This window comes from Gobio gobio, assembly GCF_949357685.1.
Source record: "Gobio gobio genome assembly, chromosome: 9".
Taxonomy (NCBI): domain Eukaryota; kingdom Metazoa; phylum Chordata; class Actinopteri; order Cypriniformes; family Gobionidae; genus Gobio; species Gobio gobio.
In genome coordinates this window covers 36,890,700-36,910,734 of record NC_137115.1, presented here as the reverse complement: position 1 = coordinate 36,910,734, position 20,035 = coordinate 36,890,700, and the positions used below count along the sequence as shown (strand labels likewise).

Genomic DNA, 20,035 nt, shown 5'->3' with positions numbered 1-20,035 from the left:
CTTCACAGACGATCAGTGGAAAGAGAATTTTAGATTGATATGACAGTCATTTATTATATTCAACAACAACATTAGCTCGTTCCGTGCATCATATGTCATTATGCCATTTCTATGTCATTGCACATGCACAAAACTTTCCAGTTTCAGTTTTCAATCCGATCAAGTCTTTAGAACGGATTCTATGGTAGCATCACATATATCCTTTGTGGAGAATGCAAACCAAGAAAGCACTGTCCAAATTGGTAGAGAAGTCAATATGTTGATATAAAGAAACGTATAAAGAAATATGGCATTCAATCAACACCAAAATATATTGATAACCATAACTCAACATAAAATATTTTTTTATATTTTACCCAATATTTTGTGCGATATACTTTTAAGCTTATTACAGGTACCACAAAGTTATCATGTTATCTTAGCAACATGCTAACAGTGAACTTCATTGAAATCACTTTCAAGGTGAATCTAACATGCTGAGTGTTCCAGATCGATCACTTATGAGCTTCGATGACAGTTAGAAAGAAGCTGCCTATGTAGGTTTCATACTAGATTGTAGAATAGAGCTAGGATAGATAGGATAGTCAAAATAATGAATTTTGACAGGGATTAAAAAATCTGAATGAAAAAAATCCAGCTGACCTGAGGACCTGTCCAGAGGTGATTCTTTCTTCTTCCCTGAGTCTACAGTTGTAGAGCTTGAGGGTGTGCTTGGGCATGACTTGTTGTCTTTCTTCTTTTTGTCCTTCTTGTAGCCAGAGAACACTGCCTTCCACAGGGACTTGTGCTTGGGTGGTGTTTCTTCTGTGCCAGATAGTCTTTCATTTTTGGCTTTCTTTTCCTTTTTGTTCTTGCGTGGGGAAAACAGTGAGCTGCGTTTCTTGCTTTTGCCTCCTGTGGAGCTCCCTGAAGATGTGACAGAACTGTCCAAAGTCTTACTGGCTGGTGTAGTTAAGAAACGGTCAGGGAGTGTATCTGTCTGCTTTCTGGACTCCAAGGCCTTCACTGCAGAGTCCTTGGGGGCGTTTAATTGCTTTTTGTTTTTTCCTGTTGTCTCTGGAACATTCCAGGCTACTTTTGCCACAGCACCCTTGGCAGCCTCTGATTCTTTCATCTTATTAAGCTGCTTGGCCATGGCATCTTTCAGAGCTTGGCTTTTCACAGACTTTTCCCGTGCCCTCATTCGCTCTTCTGCAAGCTCCTTGGCTTCAGGAGAAAAACGTTGGGTACCCTTTGTTGTCCTGGAAACTCCTCCAGTAATGTTGGGCTTGCCATTATCCATTGCTAGTGCCAGGTGGAAAGGAGGCTTGTCCCGGTTGACCTTGCTGGTTGGCGGGGTGTAAAATTTTTCCAGACCACTTGTGTCTGGAGTGCGGTCATCGTACGTGTCTTCAACATCGTCAGCAAATGGTATCTCGTCTACACACTCCACAAAAGATTTCCTTACTACTTCTCGTCGTGGTTTGTTTGGTTCCTTTACCCTCATCACAACAGGAGGGTTAGTTCTAAGGGCTGGCACTGGAGCCGTAACTGGTTTTGATTGACGGGGACTAACTGGAGTCTTAGGTTTAGGAGGTGTAGTCTCATCTTTAGGTTCCTCTGTGCCTTCAAGGAGGTTGTCCCAGGAAGCCTGAGGCCTTTTGTTTTGGAGAGCAGCTGGCTCCTCATTAGGTGGAGGTGGTGGGGGACTGGAAGGAGGTGTGAGCATGGTAGAATCAGAGTTGTTGTAGCTGTCACTAGTTGCTGTCTGACTGGTAGTTACGCTTCCATTAAGACCCAACCCTGAACTGCTGCTCAAGTCCTTCTTCTCAGAACCATTACTCTTTGGTTCCACCGGAGATATAACCTGACCCTCCAAGGTAATGTTGATCCTGCGTATGATAGAGCGGCCCATGAAAGCAGGCTTCTGCTCTTCAGACAAGTCCTCTGGGGTGTAAGACCTGGGAGATGATGATTCAGGTGATGAAGCTTTCACAATGCTCTTCTCCACTGTTGTTTTGCTTCGTTCCAGAGGAGAGAGTCCTAAACTTTTCCTGATTTCTGCGCTCTTCAACCAGAACTCCTCAATGAGGTCTGTTTTCTTGACGGGGGTTTCCTCAGGTGCTGGATCATTCAAGGGTTCATCGGTTTGGTTCTCAGAAGCAGGTTTAGCCAAAGGAGTGGAAGTGACTGCTGGGACTGGCTGAGTTCTGACAGGGGAGCTTGTGGAGAGGGGTGAGGTTGGCTCATGGCAGGGCTGTGATTGGGTACATATTGGAGACAAAGGATTACCTGTTGGAGAACAAGCACAAGGCTGGGGCAGGACAGGTGATTTGGGAGATGCTGTCTCTGGTTGTGGAACAGGTTGGGAGCAGATGGGCGATAGCGCAACAATTTGAGCAACAGGAGAATGGAGACTTTTAGCATCAGGACTCTGAGGTGGGGGAATGTTCAGTTTGGCATTATCAGGTAGATAGGGCTCAGGGAAGAAACGTGCACCAGGAGATTTAACTAGTATTACAGGAGAAGCTTCTTTCACCTGTATAAAGAGAAAAAGAAAGGCAGAATTGTATAGTTATGCAGTGTCTTTTGTTGCCACTTTAAGTACAGAGCAAACAAGTGAGCCCAAGACATTTAGATCTTGCAACTTACCTCCTCAATGGATAAAGCAGGTTTTTGGATTGGCGACAGCACAACGTCCACAATCAATTCCCTTGGATTTGCAGATGTTTTCTCTGCAAGGAAAAATAAAATTGGCTCTAATATTGATGGCCATTGAAAATCCCAGTGTTGAGATTTTAATCATCAAAGTGTGAATAATTATGAAGCAAGATATTGATACAGTATGTTCGGAGACGCAAGTTATGCAAGCACATGAACATTTGCAATCATTGGTCTCAAACAAAAATGGAAAAGGCATGAAATGATATGATTATGATTAGGTTATGATTACCAGTGTTGAAAACATGTCCCTGGCTCTCTGGTTTGCCATTATCCACTGGAAGCATCACCATTTCATCTATGCAATGTGAACGAGCTTCAGCCTCTGCATCTGAGGGAATGTCCTCTGTGACATTAGAAATTAAAATAGTGTGAAAGCCTGTTCAAAATATGTGGAAATACATTTTAAAAAGCAAGCAAACAAATTCTGTATACATTTCTGTTGACAATGTATTATTACAAATACATACATAAGCTATACAATACAGTAATCCAGTTACCATCACACTTTCCCTTTTTTTAAATAAATTTTAAATAAATTACAAAAAAGATAAGCGAAGTAAAGTAAGTAAAGTCAAAGTAACTTCATCTCATGTTTGTCAGTTGGAGATGTCAAGTCTATTAACCTAATTATATTTACTAAAATAGTGCAATGTGTACCCAAGTTATTTAAATTCTAAGAAGTTTTAGAACTTTTTTTGCAGTATCACTACCTCAAGGCACAAGGGCTGATATTGCCAATTAAATTGTAAAACAGATAACACTGTAACCTTTCTAAAGGCTTAATGAAATCACAACATAAAATGGCACATGGATTTGACAAACCTTGATCTATTTCAGTGCCCGGCTCAAAGTCCGGACTGCCTGCTTCTGCATCGTCATCATCTTCACAGGGCTCTGGGATCACAGGAGAAGAATAAGATGATGAATAAGTTGGGCAAAAGTCTAAAAGAAAAGGTAAAAACTATTCAATTATACATAAGAATATTAGAAGATCCTCCATGTACAGAGGGTGTTAGCGGCACAAAACAGTTTTGTGGCTTAATTATGAAATATGTGTGCAAAAAAAAAAGAACAAGCAAAGAATGCAATCAATCATGTAGCTAACAAATGATGGTCTTTAGGGGACATTAACTTAAACACAATGAGTGCAAATGACAAAATGTAGAAATAAACAAATGGTATTAGTAGTTAAACACATGCAAGTATGCAAGTTTACATACAGTCAAATGGATTGGGATCAAAATCAGCAGATGTTGAGAAGGGTTGGGATGTGGGTGAGTAAAGAGTTCTGAATGAAAAGCAATGACACCAAACTGAACATTACAAACATAAATAAATATAAAGACTTAGCGGAGACACCCTCTTCCACAAACTACCATTTTTGTCAGCAAATTATATTCATTAATGTTAATATTTAGACAAAATTTCTGTTTATTCCCAGCTATTTGAGCCATAGCGGCATTTTTTTCTTCAGAATCGTATGCAACCATTTTCAGTCTAGTTACGTTCTGCATGCTCAAGGTTGTCATATTTGAGTTCTTCCTTTTTGCCTGTCCGCTCTCTGAACCATGAAAATACCTAGAAATGTTTTTAGTTCTCTTTAGCTTTGACCTCTCCATAGCCTTTTGCTGTGGAGATGAAGTGCTTTGCAATTATGTCACAACAAGCTCTGTGTCCTCCACAGATGCACCACCGACATCCGGGGACAATAAATATAGAGTGTACGAATTCTTTTAACATTCTGTTCACTGTTTTTTTAAAAGGATATTTAATAATTTGTATTTCAGAAGAAAGCTTAAGGAAACATGTTGGATGCATGCATTAGTTAGTGTGTTTAGATCAAGCTAAATGATAAAAATCACACCAGATGCTACCTCGCGACTCCAGCATGCAGTAGTGTCGACTTGTATTTGCATGTAATGTCTCAACATGCAATCAGTGTTCAACAATGATTGCAGTGTTGTTAAGTGTTCAATAGTCCAGCCATGCACTGATGTGTGTTTGTGTTAGCACTAATATAAGTTGCTGGCCTTGTTTTTCTTCTCTACCTTTAGACATCGAGTCCAACCAGGCTCTGACAGCCTCATGACGCATGGATTTGTGGGAGGGGGCTACAATTAAACCAATGGAAAATGGGAATGGGAAAAGGTACATGAAATGCATAGTCACAACAACATAAAAAATGCATTCATTCATGAATAAATCAAAGAAAAAAGGGGCATGTACTTAGTTAGCAATGCCCCAATATCCACAATGCTGATAAAATGAGACATAAGGACACAACAAATATAGGAGAACAAATAACTCTACCTGAGAAAGGTCAATGCAATGTCAACAATAACAGATTGATACATAAAACGTATCAAAGCAAGATAAAAGAATGCAGGAAGTATAGCAAGCAAGCAAAAGACTTGTGTATGAAAGGAAGAAGACAGAAGTTGTCCAACTGACCAGAGAAATTCACATCAAAGGCAATCACGCATGCAAATCACACAAAAATCCCACAACACCTGGTAACATTCATCTAGAGTTCACCACTATTAAAATTCTGGCTGATGCCAATAATTATTTTCATGTTATCACCAATTTTAAAAAGTACAACAACAAAAAAAGAAGCTACAAGTGAATCATCACCATATTCATATTTTCATTCTGAAATTAGCTAAAGATTACATACATCCCTGGTTTTACAGGCAAGCCTAGTTGCAGACTAAAATGCATGTTTGAGCTGTTTAACTGAAAGCAACATATCTTAAAATATGTCAGTGTCACGGTTTTGTCTCAAGATGCACACCAGTAATGTTTTTTTTTTTCCTAAGGCATTAGTGATGGGCAATCCGGCTCTTTTTCGTGAGCCGGCTCGTTTGACTCAGCTCACTGAAAAGAGCCGGCTCTTTTGGCTCACAAACGGCTCTTTAATTTTTTTTAATGTTTTGTCTATGATAGGTGTGAAAACAATTCTAATTAAAAGATTAAATTAAATAATAATACTCACAATGTCTCACAATTTCTTTAAAAATGCATTGATTTATGAAAAAATAATACTATTAAACATTTGCATTTGCAACTGGTCCATTATAGAAGACTGCATTGCTTTGGGTCGCGGATTAGGCCTACTTGACTGAGTGGATACATCTCCACGTGAGCTGTTGGCTTCAGTCACTCCTCCACCACCATCACTAGCAGGACCGCTAGTTTCTCGAAGCTCCGCTAGCTTCACAGTTGGGTGCACAGTTCGCATATGCCGGTGTAGGTTGTGGGTAGAACCGGCTTTATGTGAGATTTTGTTTTGACAAATTCTACACTGTGCTTTAACATTGTCTACATCATTAAAATGATTCCAAATGCTGCTGTGCTTCCGACTCATTTTCCTGCTTTTGTTTGAACTTTTCACAGCTGTTTTTCCTCTCCTCTCCTTCGAGTTTGACAGTTGACACTGTGTGTGCGACGCGTGTGTGTGATGGCTCGGCCCCTCCCTCATGCCGTATAATTGGTTGACACCTCGTGTATGATTGACAGGAACAGAATGTGAGGCTGACCAGACAGTCGAAACGAATGTGTGCGCCTTTAGACCTATATCATTTTTTTTTTTGTTCTTTGAATTAGTCAATTATTGTAAATAAAATAAAATTCATTATTTAATTATGACATAATGATTTCATTTCTATAGGCTATATATTTTTTTAAATAGAGTCGGCTCTTCAGAAATGCGAGCCAGCTCCCGTCGTTCACCTAAAAGAGCCGGCTCTTAGAGCCGACTCATTCGTGAACGACCCATCACTATAAGGCATGTTTATAAAAGCTACTTAAATGTCTAAGCTACTGGCTACTTAAAGGCTTAATCCTGGTTTAATCTAAACCTTGTCTGCAAAACCAGGCCTTTAACTTTAAGTAAGTTAGATGATTGCACAAGGAAATGAGCATGCACACCTACATAATATACCAATAAAAAACTTTTGAGATGCATGCTAATACCAGGTGTAAATAGGACCATCTACCACCCCCAAAAGCCACAGGGCCCAGGTATGACTCCTCCACATGGGGTTACCTGTGGAAGAGGTGGGCTGTGTGAGCTGAGTGTTCAGCGAGGGCTGAGAGCCTAAGGGTGACAGCGAGGGGACCTCCACCACCCTTTCGGCCTGTTTGGATGTCCAGTGTTTGTCCATCTGGTTGTCCAGAGGGTCTACTGGATGAATGGCTTGCTGGATGTGCAGGTTCCCAGCTGTATTGTGGCATTACGGGTAGCCATTAAGGTGACAAGATCATTTTGTAGGATTAATTGGCGAGTCCATTAGCACGTCAGGGACAGAAAATCCAATTTGTTTGAAAAGTAAAAAGGTCCAGGTCACAAAAAAGTCCCCATAGGCAGCAATGTGAGCAGAGAGTGAGATTCAGCAGCAATACATGGCCAGACAGAAACAGTGAAGACAAAAAAAAAAAAAGAGGAGAACGTTATAGTTTAGAATAGGCTGCAAAGTGTAAAGTTAGTACATACTTTAAGAAAAGTAGCATGCAACTCCTCCATAACTGACAGCATTTTTTTGACAGCACCATCAACTCCATGGGTGCTTTCACACTTGAGCTTTTGGTGTGATTTGAGTAAACTTGATGTCAGTGTTCAGTTCCTTTAGTTAGCATGAAATCGCAGTCTGGTTTATGGCTCATGTATGGACCACAATCAGGCCAAATTAGCAGAAGTTAACTAAATAATGCAGGGCTCCAGGCATTTTGCGACCTTTTTACTTGCCGGTGTGACTAAATTTTGTAAGAGGTCACACTGGCGACATTAAATGGCAAACGAAATTAAACTGCACCTCCCGTCTGAGTTTATCAGCTCAGAGTCAGACCAATATTAGACAGCGCAAGTTTTGAATAGGATTACTTGTGGGACTATCCCCTTCACGCAACACGTTACTACACAGAGCTGGGAGATCCAATGAGAAAGCGTTTAATTTTACTGCATTATTAATAACTTCGCTTCACAGTGCTGACATTGTTATAGCAGTTATAGAAGGCGTTTCTGTCCACAAATCACCAACATTCACCATGGATTTAATGTAGTAACGCTAACTGTAACCATGGTATTGTGGCAGAAATAGTCAAATGCTTTTACATTATTAATTTCAGGGTTCATACAACCGTTGGAGAGTGAAATTCAAGCACTTTCAAATTACTTTCAATTGATTCACACTTTTTACAGCACTTCAAAGCTCTAAATATTATCCAATTTAATAATTTTATGATTAAATTATCTTTATGATCAAAAATCCCCCCACCCTCCAGCGTTACCAAATTAGGTGTTGGTGCCACCATCTGTAGAACTTAGTGGCACTGGCGCTACTGCTCTCAAATGTTAGTCTGGAGCCCTGTAATGATGACATAATTTGCACATTATAGTAGGCCTATACCACATTTCTCATACCTTGTGGCAGAAATTTCATTCACTCTTGTGTACATTCTTTGCATTAAATTTGCAGCAGAGGCAAATGCTGTTGTGTCTGTTAATGGGATAGTTCACCAAAAATGTTATCATTTACTCACCCCCATGTCATTCCAAACCTGTATAACTTACTTTATTCTTTATTTTGAGAAATTACTGTGTTTTGTCCATACAATGGAAGTCAATGGTAACCAAAATGTGTGTTCAGTTACCCACATTTTTCTAGGGCTGTAATCTCCCAGTCGATTATTAGTCGATAAGTTCTGGCTCGACCAAAATTCTGATTGGTCGATTTTTTGCCGCGTTCATTTCATTAGTTTTGCTGCGTTCATTTAATCAGTTTTGCCGGGCCGCGTTCATTTCATCAGGTGGAAAGCAATAATTGCTAATGGGGGTGTTTTGAGAGCACCCCTGTTTCACAGGTAACAGTTTGCCTTCAGAACACCCCCATTGTTTTCACTTCTTTTGGATTAGCCCAGCCAGCTGGCGAAGAGAAGTCTCTCGCGGGTCTTTTGTTTTTCATTCCCGCTGGCTCAAACGCACACCCATAGCGGTAAACTTGAGGAACGCCCATCAACATACACATGAGGGGAGGCGTCACAACACCGCGCTAAGTGGATCTGTACTGTCAGTTTTGCCGCGTTCATTTCATCAGTTTTGCCGAGCCACGTTCATTTCATTAGTTTTGCTGCGTGCATTTCATCAGTTTTGCCGCGCCGCGTTCATTTGATCGGTGGAAAGCACTAATTGCTAATGGGGGTGTTTTCAGAGCACCCCTGTTTCACAGGTAACAGTCTGACTTCAGAACACCCCCATTGTTTCCACTTCTTTTGGATTAGCCCAACCCACTGGAGAAGAGAGACAGATTGAAGAAGGCTAGTTGTTTTCTTGTATATTATTTATTTAATTGTGAGAGCGTTTTTTCTGCTCTTGATCAGGCTTGTTTAATAAATATTCCTTTTTTATTAAAGTGGACGAGCCTTTTGTGTTTAAGAGTAAAAGCTTTAAGTTAATAGTCTATTCGTGTCTCAGCCGCGAAGCTGAGCTGAGCTCCTGTTCGAGCTGCACAGAGCGGCTGAAATGATAGTGTCTGTCAATTAATAATACATATGACAAAAACAATTGTCTAAATTATGTTGCATATTCCTCAAAAGTTCTTGTGATGATATCTAGTTGACAACACAGCCTATGACTTCCGAAAATATAGTACTATGATATTGCGCAGGTGCACGTGATGCAACGCTGTCAGAGCCGACAGACTCGTGTGTCAGACTCATTTCAGTGCAAAATAATCAGGTCAAAAACGATTTAATATTCTGCAAATAGCCTACTAGTTTTTTATGTTTATTTATAATTAATTTAGGCAGACAACAAGGCTACCAAGTACTGCGCACAGTGCGCAGCTAATTCATTTAACGTTTTTTTTTCCTAACGTCATTTTAGTCGAAAATTTCAGGACTTCAGTCGACCAAGATTTTCTTTGGTTGATAACAGCCCTACATTTTTCAAAATATCTTTATGTTCCACAGAAGAAAGTTATGCAGGTTTTAAACTTCATGATGGTAAGCAAATTATACAAATTTTAATTTTGGGGTGAACTATCTCTTTGAGGTTTGGTAAAACTAAAACAGTAAAAACCTGAATAAAACCAGGAAGCTGGCATCTTCTCTCCCTGTTACCAAGCTCAGTTTCAAACTGTTCATCAACAGTTTCAAAATCATTCCAAGTGTGAAAACACCCTGATAAAATCTCATTCAAATCACCTCAGAGGTGTGAATGTACGCCTTTCACCCCAAAATAACATTTTACAGAAAGAAAGAGAGCAATTAACAATTAGATTCATGGTAAAAGCTCCATAGCCTTATAAAATCAGGAAAAATCAGCTAATTAAAAGAAGCGAAAAACAGGAGAAACAAGCAAATTGTGTTAGCTCAATAATTCTTCAGTTTCAGATGATGTTACCAGGTATATGCTAAAGCCAAACGCATCCACAGGCATCACTACCTTTAAACATACCCGTGTCCTCTTCATTTGTGAGATTCTCCAACCAAAGACCTGACTGAAGCTCCCTCTCCCAGGGCAAATACTCTCCCGCTGTCATCCCATACAATTACCCCAGCACGCACACACACATACACACAGACACACAATGATGGAAAGATGGAGCAGAGGAGACAAGTAAAAGATGGGGAAAAATAATATTTTCACAGTACAGGATGACACACAGAATAAGGAACCTCTAATAACATTCAGATACAGGAATACTGAGGACTTCAACATAATTATCAGCTATAGTACCACCAAACTAGTAAATCTATAGTAATATAATCTGTTACCCAAATGTCAGAATTAAAATGTTATTTGATTAAAACATATATTCTGATTGATGAACAAATGATTCTTAGGAGTTTAATCTTTTAATGAATAACTCAAAAAGTTATTGGGTTGAATCATTTTAAAGAATGCTCCAAGGAATCTGAATGGACACTGAATTAATAACTGATTTACAGCAAGTTATCAAAACTTTCATTAATATCTGCCCATAAATGGTGATAACTATTACTGTATGTGTATTTATGTACCATATGTGTCTTAAAATAGTACTTTATTGATTGATTGTGTTGATTTATTCATTTTATAAATAACACATTTTGGACTGATGTAATATTACAGTACCAAAAAGTACTATATATCTAAAAATATTATACCATGGCATTATGCAATCCTTGATTCTGATTGGTTCAATAATTCAAAAGGTTCATCGTCAAATATTCCTTACCTATTTTTTTGCCTTCACCATGTAAAATAGTTTTGACTCATTTCAAAAGTTTGTGTCGAAGAAAGTTATAAAAGGTTCTTTTTTAAGAAAGAGAAATACAAGACATAGTTGGAAGAGGAAAACTAGTTAATTTGCCAGAGATGCCATAAACATAAGAAAATGCAGAAGGTTGAAAAGGCGAATAACAGGAGCACATTAGTATAAACAAGTTTAGAATGATTCAGCGTCTCACTGATGAGATATATCAGTGTAAAAAAATATATATATCAGGGGCTGAAGCTCTAGGGTTAGAGAAATCTCTTGGGAAATCTTTTGTCTTACATTTTTCATCAGAAAAAGTCTTACTCAAAGAGAAAATGTAATTTCAGAAGTTCTCTGTGAATATGAGACAGCAGACAACCCTAGTGAACATATAATATCTAATCAGAGGAGCTAGACGCCACATACATAAAGATGATATGAAGTGGAAAGAGGAAATGGAGACTCAGCAGAGCAAACACATTACAGTCTTTCTAGTCCTTTAAAATTATCTTCTAAACAGAACAAAAAATAAAAGGTACTTCAAGATTGCCTTCTAAAATCAAATGAACCACCTTCAAACGAGCCTTTCTGTCCAGGACATCCATCTACGGCCATTATGTAGAGATTCTTTGATCACCTTCACTAGCACATTGAAGCCAACAGTACTAACACGATGCTTACCATCACTCGATTCCTCCTCTTCCTCCTCCTCGTCTTCATCTTCCTCATCTTCCTCCTCCTCTTCATATTCATCCATCTCTCCATCACCGTCATGAAGGCCATCATCGTCTTCAGCTGCACCAGGGTCGCTTTCTCCTTTTAGTTTAGCGTGGAGCTCTACTGCCTCCTTCCAGGGAACCCCGCCAAGATCGGATGGGCCGGCCGCTTCCGGTTCTTCATCTTCTTCCTCCATATCAGACTCTGAGCTGCTGTAAACATGGATGACCACGTTAAAAATCACAAAAATTATGCTTGGCTGCTCTTTTTACTCGCAAATAAACACCCAAAGCAAGTTACCTATACTATTGTTTAAAAAACTGGGACTGGTAAGATTTTTAAAACGTATTTTAAAAGAAGTCTCTTATGCTCACCAAGGCAGTTTTTATTTTACAATAAAAACAGTAATACTGTGAATGTTGTCCATTTTAATATATTTTAAAATGTAATGTATTTCTGGCCAAGCTACATTTTTAGCAGCCATTACTCCAGTCTTCAGTGTCACATGATCCTTCAGAAATTATACCAATGCGGATTTGGTGCTCAAAAAACATTTCTTATAATCAATGTTGAAAACGTCTCAGGTTACAACTGTAACCATGGTTCCCTAAGAAGGGGAATGAGACACTGCATCTTGGATTAATGCTATGGGGAATGCCATCAGCGTGACACCAGCCAATGAAATGAGTGTGTTCACACGTGTTTTAGACACCAGTCAGGCTGATGGCGTTCCCCATAGCATCGATCCAAGTGTTGAGTTCCACTTCGAAAGGAAACAGATGTGCTGGTTAGTATTTTTTGTCAAAACTTTCCAAAATTATGAGATGAATAGAGAGGTTAAAACAACAGCATAATGTTATGGCATGTAAATATCTTTGGGGCCACATTTGATCAATTTAATGCATACCTAGATAATGCATACTAATAATATATATTAATGACCCCAATCTTTTGAAAGGTAGTGTACACTAGATCTCAGATTAGTGAGGACAGTTATAGTTCAGACATAATGAATATAGCACTTTACTTGTTTTTATTCATAAGAGATTGATTGGATCATGAAAATGGTCTCTATATAAGGTCTCTATATCTCTCTATCCACCTTATTCCTGACGAGCCTACTGCGTTTTGAATTATGGGTTGCACCTCTGGTTTGCGGAACTTCCAGTCAAACAAATAAAGCTTATCGTCAGTTTGACTGAATGAGCTGTCAAATTTCCTTGATGTTTTATTTTCAGACATCATAAGAATAAAGTAACGTTTGGTATTTTAACGTGACGTGGTATAACAAGAATATATATGGCAAGAGCTCTTTTCAGTCTCTGCATTCTTTTCTCCTCAAATCATCATGTCATGTAAGTTTGTTTTCACACGGATGCTTTAAAATGTAATTGTCTCCTTTTTCACTTCTAATTCCTATATTAACAGTGTTCACCGAACTGTTTTTAAAGCAGGTAAATACCATTTATTTTATCTGTCAAAATGACGTAAATGACTTTGAAATATTATCACGCAATTCATCACGCAATATTCATGGTCTGTTAAAAGTACCTTGTTGATGCTTTTACACTTTTAAATGTCCTTTTAATGTTCGATGGTTGAAGGATGAGTAGAAGTCATCTCATTGTTTTTTTTAGTTTTTTTTTTTATTTTAAGCATTTTATTGCGTTCATAGAGTGAGATTTTCTCTGACTTTTACATCTTATAATTCGTGCAAAGCGTCATGAGGTGTAGGAATAAAGTGGAAAGACTTCAGGACACTTGCCTGCATATTTAAAAATGTTCTGACTCCAAGCCAGAACATCAAGAATTCAACAAAGGTATAAAAAAAACTGGCAACACAATGTCCTCAAATTATAGTTTAGGGAGACTGTCCTTGTTACTCTAAGTTCCTTGAAAACATTACCATCTGCCAAATTTAAATGCCAACTAAAATCGATCATGTGAGACAGGAAGTAAATAACATGGAGAATTTTAATTAAAAAAAACAAACACTTTGGCCACACATTTTAATTACAGCAGAATTATAGTAGTAAAGTACAACAGTAAGTACAAATGAACAAGCCCTGTAATATGTAATGGCTGATAATTATTTTCATTATTACTGGTGATCACATTATTAGTGGTGATAGTAACTGCACAGCAACAGCCTAGCACAGTGTAACCAGCATGATGTAAAGATAAGAGATACCTGGATCCCTCCTCAATGTCGGTGGCTTTGTCCAGCACACTGCTGAGGTTGTGCTCGGCCTGCGTCTCCTCTGGCACTTCCTCCAGCTCCTCCTCTCTCATCATAGATAGACGGTAGTTCTCCAGCTCGATCCTTTCCGGAGTCCCTTTAAGACGTTTGGCCACGCTGGGCTCTGTAACCCCGTTCACCTCTGTCACTGTGATGACAGAAAAGGAGGAGAAACGAGAAAAATGTCATTGATGTAAATAGTTAATAAGTAACAGAGAGGAAGAGGCTCAGGGCTGGTGTGTAGGGGTGCCATTGTAGTAATTAACATATTATTTGCATAATAATTGTAATAATGCTCATAGATTTTGTTGGAGCAAAAAGCATTAGGTGGCAATACATAGATGTATAAATCCATTTTAGTTTATCATCTCCCATATTAGTAATTCATATTTAGTACTGTGACCTCCTTGCATTGTTGTTTTGAAGCGAACAAATTACTGCATATCGATGTTTGCACATTTGCACTCAAGACAAATAAAACAAACAGTCATAGTTCTCTTTAATTTTTATTTACACAAGCAATTTTTGGTTTTCATTATTCAACATATATATTTGATTTAAATATCACGTTGTCAGTTAAATACCCTTAAATACATCCTTAAATATTAAATACAAGATATGATTACCTTGCCTTTTTCCCTTCCTATAAAGCATTTCAGAAAAACGTATATTAATAAACTTTGTTTTAACACTAATGAACAGGTGGACATGTGTAAAACGAATAACTCTATCCCGTTAAGCAAAACCCAAAACAAGCCAGTGAGAACATTTTGTGCATGTAATTAAACACAAATCATGACTGTGGTGGAAACGGTTACAATGAAACGGAATTATGATCAATGTAATCAGAACTGAATAATGAATATCTCAATATATAGATTATGTAGTGACCCCATGAATAAAATAGTGTGTCGTGTAATCTGATCCTTTCACTCAACTGCTCAAGGAATAATAAAACTTGCTTTCAAATTTTGGCCATATTTCACCAATACATTTAAAAGTATAAAAAAGAATTTTGCATAAAGAAATGATCTGTTTTTTAGACCAATTATATATATATTTTTGATCAATCATATGCAGTACTGCAATGAAAATAATGCAATTAGCTCAATTGTGATGGAAGTTTTAAACCGTTTTTTAAAAATAAGCTTAATTTTCCTTATGCAAAACATTATTTAAATTCAGGTGAAATATAACAGGAAAATTCTTTGAGATTTAACCTCTAAAATTTCTATGATTAATATGTTAATTAAGATGTCACTAAAATCTCTTAAAACACTATAATATAACCATTTATATATTTGCACATTTACCGATTTATACATTTCATCCTAAGTAACACAAACACCCTGGAAGGTTTGTGTTGTAAATCGTTCTCAGTGATACACACACAACGGATGCCACGAGCAGTTATGTTAGTATGCAGAGGAGAATTAGGACATGAACAATCACTGGGACAGAGATGCAAGGATTGATGGGAGTGTTGACCAATCACAGGCACAGATGCAGGCACTAGCTCAGCAACAAGCTGCTCTGATAGGAGAGGGGAAAGGTAAAGCTTACAGAGTCCACCAATCACAAGCACTGATACGAGCACAACGTTACAAAAAGTGCACAGATCAAAAATTACAATCACAAACTTAAAGGCACTAATCACAGATCTACACAGAAAGGAGAGCAACTAAAACAGGCAATAAATAAACAATTTTATAACACATGCAGGCAAAAAAGGGTCAATTATAATCACATTTAAGTTATTTAATAAATATCACTTATGTTATTTCTAAGTCATCAGCTTCACACAGCTCTAAATAATGTATTTAATTAACAGTACAGGTTAACACGATTAATTGATACACTTTTTAGCCTGAATGGTTTACTCATACCCAAAACAGACATTTGATAAGGCTGCACCCATTTAGAATATTATAAATACTATACATCCAAGCATTTACAATGAGTTAATAATCATCAGGGATACACAAAACAAGCACAATATCACTAAGTCACAGCATGTGCTGGCGGGAAGTGCCCAGATTAGCTGAGAGGCTGAAAGCGGGTCATGCTAGAGAATATTGAGCAGGAGGTTGAGAGTAAAGCAGGAGAGCAGATATACGCAGTAGGCAATGAGGAAAGGAGAATCTAAGGGATTGTGTGCCACCTGGTGGCGGGTCCAAGACATCGCTCGTTGCAACGAGCGCAGGGTGCCCCATACTCCTCGAGAGAGGCACAGGATGGGGCCAAAAGAAGAAAGGCGGGTACCTGAGGGGCGGCGTTCCACAGGGGCCTGAGAAGTTATGGCTTGGCCTGGGGCGTCCACTGTGTTGGGGGTTACCGCCAACACCTGGGGCTCCTATGACAACAATGAAAAACATATGAACGGTTTTTTGTAGTTATATCAAAACTAATGTTAAAATAGACTATGGAAGCTGGGAATACAGAGTCTACTCTGATACAAACAGTGATTTTTCCCAAACACAGAGACTTAGGCTGCGTTCACACTGCAGGGCTTAATGCTCAATTCCGATTTTTTGAAAAAATGCGATTTTTTTGCAAGGCCGTTCACATTTCCAATTAAATGCGACCTTTTGTGATCTCCTGTGTGAACGTGAAATGACCCAGAAGTGACCCGCATGCGCAGAAGAGTACTCAACGGTCAACGACGTCACTTGTTGTTTACGGAAGTAGCCAAATATGGGTGTCAGCATTGGAGTTCGTTTAGCTTTATTAAAGTTATTTTCGCAACGGAGCCAGCACCATTACAACCTTCTCATGTTAAGAAGAAAATTAAAAAAGAGGAGAAGAGCAAGGTTTTTGGCCATGGCGTTTTGTGGAGCAGTGGTAGCAACGTCGGTACAGAGAAACGTGTGTGTGTGGAGTCGCAGCCAGGAGTGGTGGGAGACTGATGTGAGTGGCTTTACTGATACCCAATTCGTCAGTAACTTCAGAATGACCAGATCCACCTTCAATTATGTTTGCGAGCGCCTTCAACTAACTTTGTCACGGGAAGAGACACGTCTGCGCCGGCCCATAACAGTGCAGAAACGCGTTGGAGTTGGAGTGTATTGGCTAGCAACAGGTGCGTACTTCTTCTTTTATTGGCGGTTAGCAACTATTTCTTGTGCATTCAACGTACAATGAAGACGTTTGTCGCGTATCAACGACGTGCGGGTCGGATACATGTGACCTGGCAGTTCAGACTGAAGACGCATTTCAAAAGATCGGATATGTATCGGATTTGGACCACATACCCAAGTGGCCTGGGTCGCATTTGAAAAGATCGGATCTGTGTCGTTCAGACTGTCATGAAAAGATCAGATACAGGTCGCATAAGGGCAAAAAAATCGGAATTGGGTCGTTTCAGCCTGCAGTGTGAACGCAGCCTTAAAGACATCAGTACCTTGGGGTTTAAGGGAGCAATGGCAGGTGCAGGCCGTTTTCTCTGTGCCTGACCAGAAAGTCGGTAGCAGTAGTGCGGTTTACAGTAAAACTTCCCTACAAGGACAAAAAGACAAATTCACAGCATTAGCATCTGTTTCAGGACATAAATCAGAGAAAACCTCAAATGAAGTGAAGCAAAATGCAGCCAATGTGTTTGTCGTGGGTAATTTTCTCCTAACGTGCTTATCTGTAACTACGCCATGTGGGAGGTTGTGAAACGGCTCAGTTATTAAAGAATCGTTGATCATGCAGAGAAATGGTCCCTCTGTTTCAAAACAACAATATCCCACTGTGTTGGTCACAAAGCACATCTCATGACAGCCAACTATGGGCAAGCATTTATTACAGGAAATTAAAGAGACTGCTTACATTCATCAAAAAAGAATAATACAATTACGTTTATAGCCAACAAAAAAAAAAAGGTTTTATATGCACATTAAATGATGGTATAAGTACTTATTGAATAGCCCTCCTGGTCGTAATGCATAGCTACTTATAAGTTGTTTATTATTTCGCTTTGATTTCATACCGTCCTCAACGTCGAAGGCGTACGAGGACAGGCGGAGGGTGGTGCCGCAGTAGTCGCACTTGAAGCAGCTGCGATGGAAAAACTTTCCTTCCGCACTGAGACGCTCCATCACGTAGACGCGTTTCCGACAGAAGAAACACACGTCACTGCCACCGATGTTCTGAGGGAACTCCTTTCGCAAGGAACCCTGCAGAGAGAAAGACAGAAAGGAGAGACATGCTCAGGTCTTTTTTTTTAAGTGAGAGCATGGAGTGGCACCTAAGCACGAAAATCTACCAAGAGAGACAGATGTGCACCAAAACACTATGATTTTCTGTGCTTCGAGGAGCTGAAGATCCAAGTTTGGTGTATGGCAGAGTCAATCATTTGTACCAAAGACACTAAAATAAATCTGATCTAATCTGTGTAAATAAACCGTGTAAAAAGTTATACAATAAGATATTTAGAAATTATAAATTTCAAAATATATATTTTAGAAATTAAAAAAAAAGATTTAGAAATGATAATTCAATAATTTAATAAAATACAACATGATATAGTAATTTAGACAAGAGACCATTCTCTTACCAATCTTACAGATCCTTTTTCTTGGAATAAAAACTTTTCAGTATAAGAACATGGATTTATATACCTGAAACAACTTTTTAGCCTAATGAAACCTTATATCATCTTTGTTCTTATTGGTGTTATTCCTCTAAAGTCGCTGTAGATGCAGTGTCTCGATCCAATTACTAATGCACTGAATCATGACATGCATCCTAAACTAAAGTCCTAAAAGCCAGCATTGTTACCAGGGTAAACTGTGCTACAGTCACAGTGAAGTACGCCAATACTACAACACCCATAATTCTTACCAAATCCCTTTTCTCAAGCAATGGCCTGGGGTCGTCCTTAGCCTGAAGCTGATCAGCTATTTGCTCAGCCAGTGAGTTCACACCCCCTGTGTACATCTTTACATAGTGCTACATGTATTGAACAGAACAAAAGAAAAATTGAGAGGGAAAACAAATGTTTTTGATGAGCATAAATAGTTAAAAGCTGAGTGAGATACTCAAGCAATTGTATGCGTTTCAAGACGTGAAGGATTAGAAACACAAAAGCAATTATATGCGTTTCAAAACGTGAAGGATTAGAAACACAAAAACAAAAGTTAAAGTCAAATGTTCTTGCGTGGTTATTTGTGTAGATGAGAGGAGGCACAAGGTGTAATCCAGCTCAAAGCAATTGAAAGTGCTCAAACAGGATGAGGTAGTCAAGTTGTGAGAAAATGGTAACAAGGAAAACTCAAACTGTTAATTAAAATAAAAACCTTTAAACTAAAATTACACTTTTACACCACAACATAGTTGTTGCAAGCATACACTTCCTTTCAGAAGTTTCAGAAGATTTAAAAAAAAAAAAAATAAATGCTTTTATTTAGTAAAGATGCATTAAATTAATCAAATTGACAGTAAGGACATTTAAAAAGTTAAATTCAAATGTTCTTGCACGATTATTTATGTACATGAGAAGGCACAAGGTGTGATTCAGCAAAGCCATTCAGAATGAGGCAGTCAAGTTGTACAAAGGAAAACTGTTAGCTTTCAGCCTAAAATTACACAACAACATACTTGACGCAAACTTAATTTATCAGTATCTTCTGAAATACTCTGCCTGTGTTGTAAGTGCTATATAACCATAATGTTTGAAGCATGTTAAATTTAAATGAACAATGTAGAATGAACATCCAGGGCTGCGTTTCCCAAAAGCATCGCAAGCTAAGTTGATGGCAATTAGTCTCACACAGATGTGGCTGAAAGTCTAATGCATATGGAACACAACATTGGAAACACTTCAGGAGTTTCAAAGTCATCATCCCATTGGTTGAATACTACAGACATGCGTGTCACATTCTTTAATGATCCGCCTGGAAACAAAGATCCTGTGACGCCAAACCCCCTTATGGAAGAAGCAAGCCGTTGTGTTTACAACTGTGACAATGAGCACTTAACACTTAAAGGATTACTTCAGTGATTTAGCATTAGGCTTTGTATCAGTAGAAACCCGGTAGTATATTCAAATTATGGTACTTTTCCCCCTCATATCCCCCTGAGACGAGAGAATTAAGCATTTTATTTCTAGAAAAATTCCTCAGATGACGCAAATATCGTCATCGGAGGATTTTTT

At 38.6% G+C, this 20,035-nt stretch overlaps 1 protein-coding gene across 21 annotated transcripts in view; it reads right to left on the bottom strand.

Annotated features, from left to right (window-relative positions):
• Nucleotides 1-20,035, bottom strand: part of mical3a (microtubule associated monooxygenase, calponin and LIM domain containing 3a) — a 132,055-nt gene that overhangs the window by 18,712 nt on the left and 93,308 nt on the right. For 10 of the 21 annotated variants that reach the window (XM_079825458.1, XM_079825475.1, XM_079825474.1 and 7 more), the window contains 13 exons: nt 18,724-18,831; nt 17,870-18,056; nt 17,300-17,394; nt 16,162-16,252; nt 13,852-14,047; nt 11,625-11,872; nt 10,148-10,237; nt 6,752-6,925; nt 4,752-4,814; nt 3,526-3,597; nt 2,933-3,046; nt 2,632-2,714; nt 643-2,518 (listed from right to left, as the gene is read on the bottom strand). In XM_079825458.1, coding sequence (XP_079681584.1) covers nt 643-2,518; nt 2,632-2,714; nt 2,933-3,046; nt 3,526-3,597; nt 4,752-4,814; nt 6,752-6,925; nt 10,148-10,237; nt 11,625-11,872; nt 13,852-14,047; nt 16,162-16,252; nt 17,300-17,394; nt 17,870-18,056; nt 18,724-18,831 — 3,397 coding nt within the window. The remainder of the gene's footprint in view (nt 1-642; nt 2,519-2,631; nt 2,715-2,932; nt 3,047-3,525; nt 3,598-4,751; nt 4,815-6,751; nt 6,926-10,147; nt 10,238-11,624; nt 11,873-13,851; nt 14,048-16,161; nt 16,253-17,299; nt 17,395-17,869; nt 18,057-18,723; nt 18,832-20,035) is intronic. The other 11 variants (XM_079825477.1, XM_079825465.1, XM_079825472.1 and 8 more) reach the window with 10 other exon arrangements.